The 17,089-nt window shown below is 39.3% G+C and overlaps 1 protein-coding gene across 1 annotated transcript in view; it reads right to left on the bottom strand.

The window, feature by feature from the left end:
• Window positions 1-17,089, bottom strand: part of crybg2 (crystallin beta-gamma domain containing 2) — a 154,818-nt gene that overhangs the window by 63,209 nt on the left and 74,520 nt on the right. The window contains exon 4 of the mRNA XM_039739338.1: window positions 13,798-15,430. Within this exon, the coding sequence (XP_039595272.1) occupies window positions 13,798-15,430 (1,633 nt within the window). The remainder of the gene's footprint in view (window positions 1-13,797; window positions 15,431-17,089) is intronic.

Here is a 17,089-nt window from a genome sequence, read left to right as displayed (position 1 = left end):
GATTCAGAAACAGACAATGCCCTTCCTTCTTACTATCCTTCTCCTCTAATTTTCAGTGGCCTTCTTCCAAAATTATCAACAGATTATATTTCAAAATTCTACTGCCTGTGTTTTAACGAGGACCAAATGTAATGACCATTTCACACCTGGACTGGCTTTACCACACTAGTACGTTATTGCACTATACTAAAATGACATGCAAAGCTACTAATTTCAGCACCCAACGACTACCAATCATCACTGCTTAGTTGATACTGACCAGCTATGAAAGTAGGATGCTCTGGAGCTGGCCTTCTCACTTGTTTTTCAGCTCTCAATAACCACTTATTGAGTTTTGTGGGTCTATTATTGAGAAGGCAGTCTTTGTGTACAGGCACAAAGCTCTATAGTACAGCAGCTTATTTCCGGCACTAATAAATAAAATACACAAATGTTGTATTTTGCAAAAGAATGCCATAATTTCACAATAGTTATTTCAAAATTTCATAAAAGATATTGCCTGGTTTCTCGGTACCATTATGCATGAGCATGCTGTGGATGTCCCGTGACAGCAAGTGAGGGATACACTATGGATGTACACATGTGCAAGAAGTGAACAAAAATCATAGTTAGGCATTTAATTGTGCATGTGCTGAGGCTTTTTTTTTAATTATTTTAATCAGGACAATTTAAAGATGATGGAAGCCTTTGCAGCTGCACTGGGTAAAAAGCAAGAAGCAACCTACCGCTGCTGAGGTGAAGAAAGCATGTAGATTGCAATCAAGAACGATAACTGAACAAAAGTTATAGACACACATTTAATTTTAATCAGATTAAAGTTTAGTAAATTTGGTACAGATGTTTTAACATAGGCAGAGTAGTAGTAGCGCAGAGCAAGTGTGTCATTAGGATTCTCAGAGATCAGGCTCTTATCACCTTCTGTGATTTTTGCTTGCAGTCTTACTGAGATTGCCTAAATACAAAACTGAAGAGGACAGTGGGTTGGCATCTCTTGACGTTGTATGATTGTCTTTCCAGTATCTAAATTCAATGTGCCTTTCGCAGTCTGAACAGGCAATAAATCAAATAGGATGGATAAAAAAAAAAAAAAAATCAGAGGCTTAACAATATTATTTTTGTACATTCCTGAAAAAAGGTCAAAGGCATGATACAACTAATCAGTGGCAAAAGGCTCTGATAAAATCCCCCCAAGAATTCCTAATTCACGGTACTAGGGTCTGCATGAGGTTTGCACGTTGTCCCTGTGTATTATAAATTCATTGCAAGCTATGGGTGCTTGTAACTTCTCTCTCCATTCGTGTGCCTGATGTTACCTGCAGCAGTAGATGAGATCCTTGAATACCAGAAATGTCTCAGGGATACTCCTCAGTTAACAAAAACACTTAGTTCTTTGTATGCTGTGAAGTAAATAACATCCCCCTTTTCCATCCTCAACCTGAGGACATGAACATTTAAGGGTTAAACATTAGCTGCAGTGCCACCAGATCACACTGTTTCAAAATATCTACAGTAAATAACTGGATTAAAACTATATACATACAATATTCATAGGTTTCAGCTAGCATATTGCACGCATTACACTCTTTTCTGCTTGGCTGTGCAGTTATGCGATGTAAAAGACGAGCGTATCGTCCACCATATTTCCTTCGTGCCTTACACTCATGCAGACCCTGGCGGAGTGAGCTGGAAATGCAGGCTTTACGCTGTCACTGTTTCTATGTTAAAACAACTGACCAAATTTACTAAATGACTAAGCTGATTATAAATCAAACGCAGGCCTATAACATTTTTTCAATCCTTTGATTGTGCTTTCTTTACCTCTCCCTCCAAAGGCATGCCCAGTGTTACCAGCAGCAGTTTCTTGCCTTATACATTGTAGTGCTGTGATGATCACTGGCTTCGCTGTGGTCTCTAAACTGTGCAGATTAAATTTACCCCTCAGCACATGCTGAACTGAATGTAAATCTATGACTTTAGCTCACTTCATGTCACTCAATTGCACGTATGCACATCCTTAATCTGTCCCTCACTAGCCATCACAGGATATCCTGAGCACATGCCTGGCACGATTGATACTGAACACAGCAGACAATGTCTTTGGTGGAATAATACAAAGCTTCCATACCTTAGTGGCCATTCATGCCTGAAAACTCAAATCTCCTCTTCTGCAGTTTAATTCATTACACCGACAACTTTATGCTTTAATCCAAATCTTCTGTCCATGTCACACTAATCTTGATTTGACTCTGATATCAGACCCTTCTGTTAATTTTGCCCTGGAGCTTTCAAGTTTACCTTGTGTAGTTTGTTACATTGTGATTCATCATACATGTATATTAGACAATTTTGTGTTTTATTGTATTCCTGTTAACCGGGAATGCACTGTATTACACTGTATTCTTATTGGTAGTTTAAAGTGCCTTGTGATAAGTGTGCTGTGAATGATACAACATAAAAATCATATTAAGTAATTAATTGACATCCACTTTCCCCTTACTGGGGCAGTATTAAGACAACAGTGTGCTATGCTTGCCGCAAAAAGAGGCAAACTTTGATTAATACAGGTGACTGAAGCAAAAAAAAAATGTCAATAAATACAAGCAAAAAAGATCATAAATGAGAATTGGTTCTGTTTGTTGTCAAATACTAATAACAAAAAAAATCAAAATCAGCCCCAAAAAGAGGTCTTTTAGTACTAATAAAAAGAAAAACATCCACCACACAGGAGCTAAGTAAAGGTCGCCACAGGCCACCCTTAAACCCATCAGGTGCCATCACCTACGAGGCTTTGCATCTGGCACACGAGAGTGTGTGCTAACAACAGGACTACTAAAACAGCAATGTGCGCAAACATCTGAACTGACTTCAGAAAAAGTCTGGAATAAAAAAAAAAAGATTATGAGGAAAGGCCTTGAGAAAAGAAACAAAGGAAATGGTCAAAACCAAATATCAAAGACAGAAATGCTACCAAAAAACTCAAAATCTAAATTCTGGGCAAAAATCTATCATACAAATTCTCAAAATAAAGCATGTAGATTGCAGTAAATTCATGAAATCTTAGATTGAGTGAGGCCTCAAGAAACTGTGACATACAGACACACACACACAGAGACAGACAGACAGACACCCATCATCAAGATATCGATGTGTTCGGTATCAGGGGACCCTAAAACGTTGAAATCGACTGAAAAATGGAGATCGACATTTTTGACAAATCAAAAGCTTTTGTTCCTCCCCTATAGACGATATGTTATAGTGGGGCAAAGCAAAAATTACGTTGAAAAAAAACATGAAAACAAAAAGATAAAATTCCAAAGCAAAGAATCTAAATAAAGATTCACTGGGTATGAAAACCCCAGAATGCATATTTAGATTATTTTTCTAGCTTTAGGAAAGCCTGAGGAAAATTAAATACAAACAGTAATTATAACAACAGTAAGTGAGTGAGTGTTGAATTTCAAGAGGACGCAAAATTTCAGAACTCTCTGAAAGCAACATTTTAGAAAGTAATTCTACAACTCAAAAAATCTTCAACTGTATGAATACAGATCAGATAAAGAATATCAGTCATACTACAATGGAGGTCAAGCCACCAGAGCACATTCACATAAAAAAGAAATGAAAAGGGCAAACTCCACACAAAAGAAACCAACCTGGCAGCAAGTTTACAAAAGCTTCAACACCATTGTTCAGGTTGGCTGTACCGCCCTCCCCACACACATGCAGAAATGTGACATGTCTGTGGTCACAGAAGCAAAGTTTTGACCTTCATTAGTCTTCATTATTTCTATTGTTGTTTTCTAGCAGTAAATGATCTCCTTTTGCATCAAAGAGGAGCGGCAAGCAGTGATTTGCCTTTTATGGGTAGAAGGTGCACAATGCTTTTCATTGTTACTACTCTAAATATAGTGCCTTTCATTTCTATCTATCCCTTGTACATAGTGATTTGTATATTATATATATATATATATATATATATATATATATATATATATATATATACAGCATCTTACATATCAAGCCAAGTGAAGTCAAGTTGAGGAGCATGCACTGGTACGGTACGTTGCCGCACTCACCACACGACGAAACAACTTGGGATCCCGATTGGCAACCCCCCCAGAAAGACACGCGGTCGAGTCCCACCCTCCGGAAATGACCCTCTATTTGCTGCAACCAGGTGATACGTGAGCGACCCCTTGGCCTGGTCCAGCCACTCGGGTCCCCAACAATGAGGATCCTACGAGCTGGATCACCCTCAGGGAAATGCGCCACATGGCTGTAGTGCCATAACTGACACTCCCTCACAATGCAGGTATGTGCCTCATCTATTTTGTATATATTGCTTATCACATCTCTCTATTGATGCTGTGTGATTAGAATCAACACATACTGAAAAAGGTTTAAGCTGATTCCTGATTTACAGATATATGCTGACATTTAAGTGATTCCTTTCTACTTTATCACACCACCATCAGATACCAGTACTGATGACATCTATGAAATCTTCCATCCTTCAGAAAAAAACAATGTAGGAGCTGGGAGGGAGACAGTACTAATGTCAAATGATCCACCCATCCATTTTGTAAATCTGCTTACTTTATTTCAGAGTTGCTGGCAGCTGGAGCCTATATTGTGAGCATTGACCGCAAGGTTAGAGACCAGCTCTGAATGTGACGAAAGTCCATTGCAGGGACACACATGTGTAAACTGGGCCAATTTAGAGGTACCAGTTAACCTAGCAAGCACAAATCTGTGATTAAGCTGGAAACTCAATTAGACAGAAGATGAATGAGCAAATGCTACAGACATAGGGATATGGCTGGGGTCTGAAACCAGCTGCAGCTAAGCACTGTGTTCCCCTTCAAATACTCCTAACAAATTTTTTAAAAATATAATTCTCACAAATGTTTCCTATGTTGCAAGTTGTAATTTTGTGGAAACCCTGTGGAAAAAATAGAAAACAAACAAAAGTTCCACGGCAAATTGTTACTATAAAGAAAAAAGTAGTTGCATTGTCGACGTAAATCCCAATTTAAATGTTGACATTACAGACACAGAGAACAGCACTCAGTTCCACAGATGGCATCACGATGGCCTCAGGCTGAAGCTGCGCATGTTTCAGACAAGACAGGTGTGTCCAACGCCCAAAAAGTGGGACACCGAGAATGTGGAAGATCTTGAAACGGAGGCTTCATGCTGAGCCCCACCTTACATATTTTAGTAAAGATTTTTATTACATTTTACAGTCTTTAATATTTGAAATGACAGCTGTGAAATGAATGAAACTTTGACCCTGAGCATGTTCTGTATATATGCCTGTACAGACAATATGCACCTACTCCCTCACAAAGAGGCTCTTTTTTATCTGATGCCTAATGTTAACCCTAAAAACACACAAACAAACCTTAAAACAGGCAGCAGAGGACAAAACACTTAAATGTTAAAGGAGAAAAGTGCACTTAGCTTGCCTTGTAGTGCCAGTTTAGATTGGAATATTCAAAGAAGCATAGAGAAAAGGAGTCATTTGTTATCATTATTGCAGAAAATGAGTACCTGGCACAACAGGAATGTGGACAAGTTTCTTGACTGCCATGCTTGACTCAGAGCAGAATCCAAAGATTGGGTGGCTTGATGACTTCCAACAAAACAGAACTCAAATGGTAACTGATGAAGAAACAATAGCTAGCAGAAACAGGGAGTGGGATTGGCCCCCTTTAACCAACTAATTTAAATATTACTGCCACAAAAAATGACCATAGGCAACAGTGAAGATTAATGATATTATGTGTGGTTTGTGTGATGAATGAGCTTTGCACTCACACGAATAGCCTTCTTATGAAATGTTTTTTTTTTCCCACATACAATATACAGTATACATAAACATTATATATACACAGTATGTATTGTAAGAGATGCCCGGTAGCCCAACCCGGCCGGGACATCCAAGACATGGAAGGATGGGGTAAAGCAGCATCTTTTGGACACTGCCAGAACCCCCCCGAATACTAGATGGCAGCTCCCCTGGGTTGTAGGGATGCCCCGAATTCCCACAGGGCACCATGGGACTTGGAGTTCTTTACATCAGCCCTGTTGAGTGCCGTGGGTGCCGCCAGGGGGTGCTGCAAGGACTGAGGAGCCCTATGGTATGCATAATAAATACACACAGAATTTATATTTTTTTGGAGTAGGATGGTGGCACAGTGGTAGCACTGCAGTTTTGTAACAAGGAGACTGGGGTTCAAGTCCTGGGTACTCCCTACATGGATCCTCCCAAAATTTAATGACATCCAGGTTAGGTGGATTGGCGATATTAAATTGGCTCTGTTATAAATATGTGTGTGTGTGTGTCTTCACCCTGTGAAGGTCTGATGTCCTGTCCAGGGATTATTCCTGCCTCAAAACGAAGGCTTGCTTGGATAGGTTCCAGCTTTCCCACAAGCCTGTTTTGGATAGACAGGTGTGGAAGATGGAAGAATCTTTTCTGTTATTCTGCTTCTTGTTATTATCACTGTATTACAGAGCTCACACTTATTAAGCATTGTCTGCATTTGTTTTCTTTCTTGTGATATATAAATACGTAAAAAAGCACTTCTTGGTTCTATGCCAACATCAAGAAAGTTCTTTATTTTGCATCTGGTGGTGAAACTCCTAATTAGGCACTATTTGGTTTTGTGTAGCAAAACAATATTATCTTAATGTTACAAAAAGCAGTACCATACCCATGCATTTTGAGAACACACAACCGTTGGACCCCAGATAGACTGGAGTGCCACGGTTAATGATTTGTTCAACCATGACAGTATTAAATTGTGGCCTTCCTTTACCTTCCATCCTCCAAATATCTACACACTTCAACTTAATCTGGATTAAATTGCTTTGTCATCTCTATCAACTTTTACCAGGGGTCTTCTGGCAGAGTACGATTGTGGATTTGTATGATAAAGGATTGTTTAGTATCAGATAAGGACCCTACTACATTTTTGTTTAAAAAGACAAACATTTGTCACCGTTCTAGCTTTTCGTCCACACTACAACAGAGTTTTCAACTGATGAAAACAAATAACTCGAAAATCTCTGACCCCATCACCCTCTGGTTGGTTGGTGCTTATTACATGCCATTCGCTGACTACATCCTACCCATTACAACGTCCTGTTCCTTGATTGATTACCTTTCATAGAAGAAAAACACACTCCAACATGGCCGGCATAAGGTTTAAGGTTTAAGATTTCTTTATTTAGTCATGTCTACATAAGAAAACATGACATTTGCCATAGCCATAGAAGAATTGCTTCCTATGGTGCTTGATGTGCTGCTTAAATACGCATCTAAACTGCTTTTTGTATAGTTTTACTGGTGCATACATGCACAAAAGGAAAGTCATTTAATGGTCACTACAGCTTCTAGATAAATCCCATGGCCTGCAGCATTTCCGCTGTAGTGAAAAGGTCACAGCTTCTTTGAAAATCAGATTGTAAATTACTCAGTTGAGAGCCTCTTATCAATGTTTATTACTTAAACTCGATCCATTCAATAAGCAAGGCCACATTCTACAGTAAAATTAATAACAAGGCGCTTAACAAACTGGACTGGTATAGAATGCAGCATAGTGAAATTCTGCTGCCACAGTTATTCAGGGAAGGATGTTGGGAAGTATATACAGACAATAAGGCAGTAAAATGATGTTTTATAGAATAACTACAAAAAAATAAAAGTAGCATAAGAATGTCTTAATGTACCTACTGTAGTGCAATGCTGAATTGATCAGACATATAGATAATGCAGTTTACCAGCAGTAAAAAAAATAAAAAGGTGCAGATGGCAGTGCACATGTAACATACAGCAGACATACACATAAACTAACAGATGGGTACCGTACAGGTAATTGAGACATAGGTGTCATGACTGATGTTGTTATTGTTGTGGTTACTTTGTCACTGCTGTGGCCCCAAAATGGAACTGTAAGTGGAACGCCTTTTCCAGAGTGCAATTCCTAGTGCTGAACCTGATCCATCCATGGCACTAACACTCTCAGCTGGAGCACCTCAGCTGTACTTTTGTTGTCTGATTTTTGTCTGGCTGTTTGCATTTCAAATGTCTTATTCTATAACTCCTAAAGTTGCTCAAGTTCTTAGTACAAGCTTACACAATACAATACAATACTTGTGTGTGTGCATGTGAGCAAATCGAATCTAGTTATAAAATACTGCAATATAGCAATATTATTATGGTATGTTTAACCAGCATACATCATAGTGACATACCAATCGTTGATTAAATTTGCTGCACACTACACCTCGCATACATATTTCTTCTGGACTTACTCAATTATTTTATTCGGTTTTACACAGCGATATGAACAGTATTCACCATCACAATGACAAAGTATACAACAAATTAGTCAGAATCAAACACAGAAAATAATTAACTAATAAAATCGAGAAAGAAAATCCAAATAAAAAAACAAATTGTACAATACTAACACATACCAGGAGAAGCTGATACCAGCAGCTCTAAAAGACAGGAGTTTTACAACATTCTGAACTAGCTGACTGTGCACGTGAATGAATGGGTGCGGGGAGGTTCTCTTTGCCCTAGTCTGAGTTGGTAAATATTATTGAAAAGTAGAGCCACACGAGCACGTTCAACCAGGTATGGTGGAATTTAAGATCAATCACAAAACTACAGATGATAAATGTTGTGTTTACTAGTGACAGCTGGTATGTAGCTGTCCTTCTGGCAGACCCGCTGGGGCCTGGCGGTATGCTGTTTGTGAAATGCCTGTGTTATGTTCAGGCTTCCACCTTGCCCCTTTGATCTGGTTACACAACGAAGTTTAGTGTATCTATTGTCAACTTTGAGTTTTAAATGAACAGTAAAATGAAGATGTGTAGTGGTTAATGCTGCTGACTCCCAGATTTAGTGTCCTAGGTTCAATATTTATTCAAAGTCACTGCCTCAGTTTGTACATGTTCTCCCCAAGGAGAGTTTTCTCTGAGTACACTGGTTTCACTCTAACATACTAAAAGTAAATTGATGGTTACAAACTGGAATGTTGGGCCCTAAGATGCTGCTGGGAGAGGCCCTGATCCCCCATAACCATGAACTGGATTAAGCAGAATTGAGAATGTGAAGTTAGGCTTACTTTATGTAGTTGGCAACATCTAAAAGTAACAAATGAGCATCAATGAAGGGATATGTACAGCACCATCTACTGGAATGCTGCAGAAATGCAGAATATAGAGTAACGAAGTATGAATCTGCTGTTAAATAAACAAAAATGAAATGTTCAATGAGTACAGCAAGTTAACCCTTTTCAATATGATTTATAAGATTTCAAAAGTGTACCACCACTAGGTTTACTTATGAGCAACAGTGATGAAATATTGAAGGACTGATATTGAGGATACTCAAAAAAGGGTAGGACTATGTTTCAGCCTGGGTCATTTTTCCCTTTTTTGGCATTTGTGTTGTTTTAGCACTAATATTTCTTCATATGTTTTATGTTGTTATGTATATTTTGTTGTTGTTCTATTTTTATGTTATTTAGTAGATATTCTTTGGGTACTTGTGTCCCCTGACTAAATTCGTATTGGTTTGTGAATGGAATCCCAAGAGGCAGAACCACCATGAATGACATCACTGCTCAGGAACCCCCACTTCCTTTATGTTCAGGTTGAGGAAACAGTTCACTCAGTGTATCACTGATAGTTGTGTGTTGTGAATCCTCATTATAAGTATTTTTAAGAAGTCTTTGGTTTCTGGATTGCAGACCCGGACTTATTAGCTTTGTCTTTTACAATTTTGTGTTGCTGTGTCACAACAGGAGTCAGTACAATGAAAAATGAACTTACCAAAATGCCAAAGTCAAAATGAAAAATCAGCCAAGCACTGTCTAAACAACTGCTAAGTTCAAACTCCCTAAACTTCTTTCATTAGCATTGTGGATTGAGCACAAATCTTTCCTTTCAGACAGCAGGATAGATACATCACCATCATTGATGACGACAATACAAGTCACAAACTACAAGCCTAGAAACGATCAATAGTCATTGCTATAAACAATTTGGAAATGCCCCTGAAACCTGCACTGTTATGTGATTTCAGCACCTTTGCTATTTTTTGTTTGACATATTACAATTTCTTTTCTATGACTTTTAATTATTCTGATTTTAGTTTCGCTTTCATTTTGTGGTTTTGTTTGAGGCCTATAAATTAGTTACACTCACTGAAAAACTGACATATTCGTTAAGATTTAAAAATTTTCTTCCGCGCCCCATAGCCTACAATGTGCCCCAGTACAGGCAGGATATTTTTTTTAAATTTATAGAAAGCACTTAACTTTAGAGCACAACTTCACAAGGCAAAATTTACATATTGTATACCATGTTTGTGAAGAAACAACTTTGACTTGATAAAAACGGAACTAATCCTTTAAGAGATTACACAATGCAAAACAAAAAACAAACATTGTAGCATTCAGATGTGCAAAGCTGGTAGAGACTAAGATGCTCACTTCTAGAACTTCTGCCTAATACTGACAATGTTCAGCTAATAATAGCAGAAATAATTGGAAATGGGGAACAGAAGATGAAATGCAAGTCACAAAATATGCTAAATTGGAAAATCAATCATCTTTCATCAAACCAAAATAACACTCCCAAAGATTTGAATTCCAGGAAACTATCACAGAAAAACAGAGCATAATGGGTCATAAGAATAATCCATCAAACTTGAAAAGAAATGAAATGAACAGCATGGCTTTTATACCACCGCATTAATGATATCATGTGTTGCGACCTCCAACACAATTACCACAGCAGCTCCATGACAACAGCATCACAAAATAGAAATGGCATGGGAAACAAAAAATCATAATATCCATGAAAGAAAGTGAAACAGAAAACTAACATCAGTATTTAATTCAGCATCCCACAAAACCATAACAATTAATCAATAAGAAATATGTTTCAGACAATTATAAACAAAACAGCATCCCATCAGGCACACAGTGGGTGAATGTTTATGAAATCGGCCATTTCCATATTATAATTTAGAAGTATGAGTGATGGCACCTTGTGAAGAACTGACAATCCATACGCACCCGGCTCCTGCCATGCCTCTGATGCTGTACTGGATCAGCAAGTCTGATAACAGGTAGGCCTATAGAATTGTATTTTGATTTTGACATTAGCTTGTACATCATGTTGATCAATAGCAAGAACTGTTATTAAACTTCTGAATTGTCAACACAATGAAATACAAAATGACAATTTTAGTAGATGTGCCATCATTTGTTTTTAAACATTACACAGCACATCATTTCATTTCTGGATACAACTTCAGCTGAGATTAGTTCAAGTTTCAAATTTAAAAAATGTACACCACTAACAGATCTGATCAAAGCTCCAGATCTTCTAATCGCTGTGGCCTCTGAAGTTGTGTCGGTACACCTAATGATGGTAGTGACCACACCCACCTTTCATAATGTTTGCAATGCTGTCTGTCATCCGAAACTCCCCATGTGGGGCCCGCCGCACCCATGCAGCTTGGAGTTGTCAGGCTATAATCTTTTACAACATGCTGAGCAAACAAACGTGTTTTAATAAACTTTAGCTCACTGTGGGAATCAGCGTGACACCTCAGCTAACTTCATATATCTGGTGGGAAAAGACTTTCTCAGGCAGCCTCTATTGACTCCATTTATGTCTAAACATAAGGGTCTTGATGGCCTTGTAAATATCTTTGAAAATAGTCTTGTCCTTGGAATGTCTGTCATTTTTGAAGAGCCACTGCAATGAATTCACAACTCATTCATTCTTTAGATTCCTTTTTTGCCACAAAATTACAAAGACAAACAAATAATACTGTCTGAACCAGTAATGTAAAATGGGATTAAATAAATAAATTGTATCCATGCCCTGTGTACTTGTGGCTTAATTTACATTACAAACCATATGGACACAAAGTGCCAAAGAAATCACAAGTGAACAGTTTTCTGTATTCGAAGACCTGGAGCCTCTAAGGGTCACAAGCACAAGGAGCAATGGGGGCTGAACTGGCCACCATGTGCCTTATTGTGCACCCTACCAGCCACTAGGGGCCCACACTGTTGGTGGTGTGCACAAAAGGCCTTCTCTTAGAGTCATCTCAGGCATTCTAACTGCCAACAAAAGTGGTCACAATACAAAGAAACAACCTTTTACCTAAACAGTGCATTTCTATACAAAATACCAATCCAAAGCCCTTTACAAATGCAATGACATTGTATAACGATTCCAATAAACTTTCCATACATATATACTAGATAAAATATCCAGCATTGCCTGAGTATATTTGTATAATGTGTTAAGGTAAAAAGGCAAATATTTATTTGTGTTGTTTAATTATTGCCCCTTTAGTCATTGCTGGCTGTTCTTTTCATCACCTGCACTACCTCTCTATCTATCAGTCACGAATTTCACCTTTTCTTATATATCATGATTTCATAATTGTGGCACCTCCTTGCTGGTTTGGAACCATGAATGCTACTTCTTTATATTTCCTGGTTTAGTGTGGTTTCTTAAAACGATTAAGAAAAGGAGTATGTGCCCCTATGGATACATGTATAAAGAACATAACCAGACTAGGATTTAACAGCTTAGTCAATTGGTTAGGGCAGGGGTCGGCAATCTTTCAGCTGCATCGTTCCGAATCTATGTTACAATGTTATTCTGCGTACTGACATAATTCTAACAATTTCGTTATATATAGTATCAAAATTGGTCGGGTTATAATGGGCTTCAAAAGTATATATTATATACTTTTGGAGCCAATTATAACTGGATCTTATATTATTGGTCATTCAATGTTTTAAAATACATAGGATCATATGTTGAAAGAATGTTTTGTCAAATTTTAACTTTCAACACGTTTATTAAAAATTGTATTACAAATTATAAATTACAATTTACGTAGTTTGAATAAGAAAAAGTTATTAAGAATTCTAATATGATCCATCATTCTTTATTATTAACCAGAGCTATTAATCAATTAATGCAAACCTTGTCTCTGTAACTCTTTGCTCAATGCTCAATATCAGGCATGTAATTGTTCACTTTTAGCTTCACACAGGCTTCTGAATGTTCAGGTGTTAGACAACTTCTTTTATACCTTCACTTTTCTCATCAGAGTTTTTCAACGTGGATTCATGTTAAGTTTGATAATGCCTTTGTACACTTGATGTACGACACACAACACTATCACAGCATAACGCATACACACATAGCACAATCCTTTTTATTTGTACAGATTCATATTCATTCATCTTGAAAAGAGAGAACATTACGTTTTTGTCTTTTATGAGTCATTTTAGGGCAATATATTACTTAATAATAACAAGAGGTTTGTTTCAACATAACACAGCCTGCACTTGCGTGCGCAAAACGTAGGTGGGAATGCGGAGCGCAAACTCATACGTTGTAATTAAAATATAATAGCGAGGTTTGCTTTAACTTACCACGGCCTGCAATGAACACATTTTTCATTTACATGTGAGTCGCATACGCAAAACATAGGCGAGGACGCAAACATGTGCTGTAAAATGTCATTTTTTTACTATATTTCAATTCAATCAGAGTGCCACTGAAAATCTTTCCATGTGTCACACTTTGCATGCGTGCCGCAGGTTGCCGACCCCTGGGTTAGGGAATTACCTAGTTGACTAACTGATTGATCAATCAATCAATCAAATTGATTACTTAAATAATGTTCTTATCACAAATATGGCTGACTTGTTTCCAGTCTGAAATGTTACTTACGTAGGCATCAGGGAAGGCTCTATATTTCACTGTGTGGTTGTTCCGTGGTGTGACAGTTGGTGAAGCTGAAGCCACCTCCCTCAGAGCGTCCATGGAAGTCTGCCTATTAAACTGTGGGGCAGAAGGTGGGAGGCTAACCTTTAACCTCTCATAAGTCCCTGGCAGGGAACTTGTTGGAGATGACAGGAAGGATAAGCGCTCATAGGCACTCATTTTGCCTACATCCCCATACCCCAAGCTTTTCTCTATGGAGCTGGAAAGATCAGGCATGGAGGAAAATCTATATAGACTGTCAGCCAGTGAGCTACGTTTGCCATTTTCAGTGGGTCGCTCTCTTGCTTCCTGAGACTTGTAGTTTGAAAAAAGGAAGCTGTTTTCTAGTCTGGAGAACTGCTTGTCATCTGTTGGGGTCAACCTGGTCTCTAGCTTCCCTGACAACAAGTTGCTAGCGGCGCCCAGGCCTGAAAGGATGCTAGTTTTTGAAAAGACAATGCTGTTGTCTGCAGATGCTCGATTTAGAGTTGGGACCCTAGGTTTGTCTTCCACCAAGTTGCGCATCATCTCTGAGGGGGTTAGGAATTGTTTGGATCCACCTTGTCTCATGTTCAAGGATGGTGGTAAGGATAAATTTAGCCTCTCTTTAAGTTGAGGTTCAGGGGTCAATTTCTGTTTCACAGGGTTTCTAGCAATGCACTCGATTGATTTTGAGGAAGATATAGGGAGGGGTGGTCGGGGCACATCAGGAGATGGGAGGTTCTCATCAATGGGTGGCAAAGATGCTGGAAGGGAGACTGGCCTTGGAGCCCTGGTCCCTGTCTTTCTCCTTAAAGTTACGGAAGGATTGATGCTTCGGAGAGTATCCACAAAACTGTCAATATCCAAAGAGGTGTCTGCTTCCTCATCCTCTTCCTCTTCCTTGTCGATGGGAATAAACTGCACAAGCTCCGCTTTGAAGATGCTGTCTTTGTCAGAGTCATCTTGACAGCTGGAATTTAAGGTTGAAGTCAGACTTGCTGGAGGTTCCTCCCAAATTTGCACAGTGGGTTTGGTCTGCACAGCAGAGGTTTGTTGACCTTTGGCGTTGCTGTTGTCTTTAAGCATGAACATGTGATTGGAGACTCTGTCGTCCGCCTGATGGGCAGGGACTTGATGAGCTGGAAAACTGCCACTTTTGTTTTCATTAAGAAATTCCATTGTATTTCCTGGAACCTGGATGTGATTCGCTGTGCTTATTGAACCTCGCCCTGAATTATATTGTTGAGGCTCATAAGTGAATAACCTTCTTCCATCACCGTCCTCCATTGGTTTATCTGCCAAAACAAACCTCCGGCTGCTCTTCTGTACCGGAGACAGACTTTCCCCATTGACAGCCCTAGTTTCAGGTGGCAGGTATCCATCAGTTATGTTTTTTTTGTCTGAAACCAGGAACACTGTGCGGGATTTTGCCTGGTCTTCATCTCTCTGGTTCCACTGGGACTGTATTTTCAAATGTAAAGTGGAACTAACAAGGCCAGATCTCCCACCACTAGATGTTTTGTAGCTCATTTCTGCTGCCTCCTCTGATATCGTGGGGTCCTCATAAAGAAATCTGTCATGTATCAGTTGGCCAGCAGCTCCATTTACAGGCAGAGACCTGCAAAAACAAAACATTAAAGTCACTGTAAAAACAAAAAAACTGTGCATATACTGAAAGGAGGACCATTCACACTGTCCACTTTCACAAGGTGTGTCACAGAACAAAATACATGACAATACAGAATGAAGCTGACATTTGTAAGAAGTGCCACTGGGACCCCTCCCTGGCAGGGACACTCTCAGCATGGAAGGATGGGGGAAAACTACTTCTGCAGGGCATTGTCTCCCCCAAAATTCTAGGTGGCAGTCCCCCTGGGTTACGGTGCCACCATGGATTTCCACAGAGCACACTGGGAATTGTAGTTGGACGTCTCAGCCCCATTGGGTTCTGTGGGTGCTGCCAGGGGGTGCAGTAGGGCCTGGCGAGCCCTACTTGGTCAGGCTTCAGCATCACCTGGAAGCCTTACTTCTACAAATTGCATGAAAAGAGCCGTCTGCTTCAACCCTGGGATCCAGAATCGGGAGGAGGATGACAACATTTGCTTGGATGAGTGGAGGCAGAAAAAGAGAAAGACAGAGAGGATGACAGATGAGAAAGAGAAACAGTTAAAATATGGCTGTGTGCTTTGTAACTGTGACTATGGTTGAGGCGTGGGAAATGCTTACTGGAAAGGTTTCCCACAATAAAAGCTCTTATTTAATCGTACCTTGTGCCAAAACCAAGTGGTGTCCAGTGTTTGGGGAGCAGCAGTGCCCCCTACAGACTACACATTATATATCATAACATTCTCAGGTCCATTTAACCCAATTAAGGAGTGGCGGACTGTCGGGTACAAGGCAGGAAACAGTTCATCTCAGGGTTTACCCACATTGAGCCTGTTTGGAGGCACCACAAGTCTTTGGCGATATGGATGGGGAAAACTAGAATACCAGGAGGAAAACAGACCCTGAAACAGGGAAAGGGTACAAACCCCACACAGACAGAGATCAGGAGAGGAATTCAACCCAAAGGATTCTAGGAAAACTAACCATGGTGCAATCATTCTGTTTAAAATAAAACTGAAAAACTCAAATAAAATAAAATAATACAGTTTTTAAAGCAAGAAGGCATTATTAGCAGAAACTTGGAGTAGCTTCAAAATGACATGCATCAAAATACCAGGTTGGCCTAGGGCTTCATCTACTCTCCGAATAGAATAAAGTGTTTGAAAAATAAATGTAGCTGGAAACTCACAGTACAATACAATACAATTTATTTTTGTATAGCCCAAAATCACACAAGAAGTGCCGCAATGGGCTTTAATAGACCCTGCCTCTTGACAGCCCCCCAGCCTTGACTCTCTGAGAAGACAAGGAAAAACTCCCAAAAAAAAACTTGTAGGAAAAAATGGAAGAAACCTTGGGAAAGGCAGTTCAAAGAGAGACCCCTTTCCAGGTAGGTTGGGCATGCAGTGGGTGTCAAAAAGAAGGGGGTCAATACAATACAATACACAGAACAGAACAAATCATCAATACAGTATACAAATAAAAATTTTAGAAGTATGTAGCAGAATTTAACAGTAGATGATACCCCATAACATGATTTGGATATGTTTAGAGTCCTGGAGTCCTCATCCATCAAGCTGCCTCCCCCATTTGGCCATTTCACGGCTGAAACAGCGCTGAGTCAGCCAATCCGATGAAAGGACCCCTCTTTCCCATGATTCCTGCGATCCTC

This window comes from Polypterus senegalus, chromosome 17 (genome assembly GCF_016835505.1).
Source record: "Polypterus senegalus isolate Bchr_013 chromosome 17, ASM1683550v1, whole genome shotgun sequence".
In the NCBI taxonomy this organism is placed as follows: domain Eukaryota; kingdom Metazoa; phylum Chordata; class Cladistia; order Polypteriformes; family Polypteridae; genus Polypterus; species Polypterus senegalus.
The sequence above is the reverse complement of the archived record's forward strand: the minus strand, read 5'-3'. Positions and strand labels throughout refer to the sequence as shown.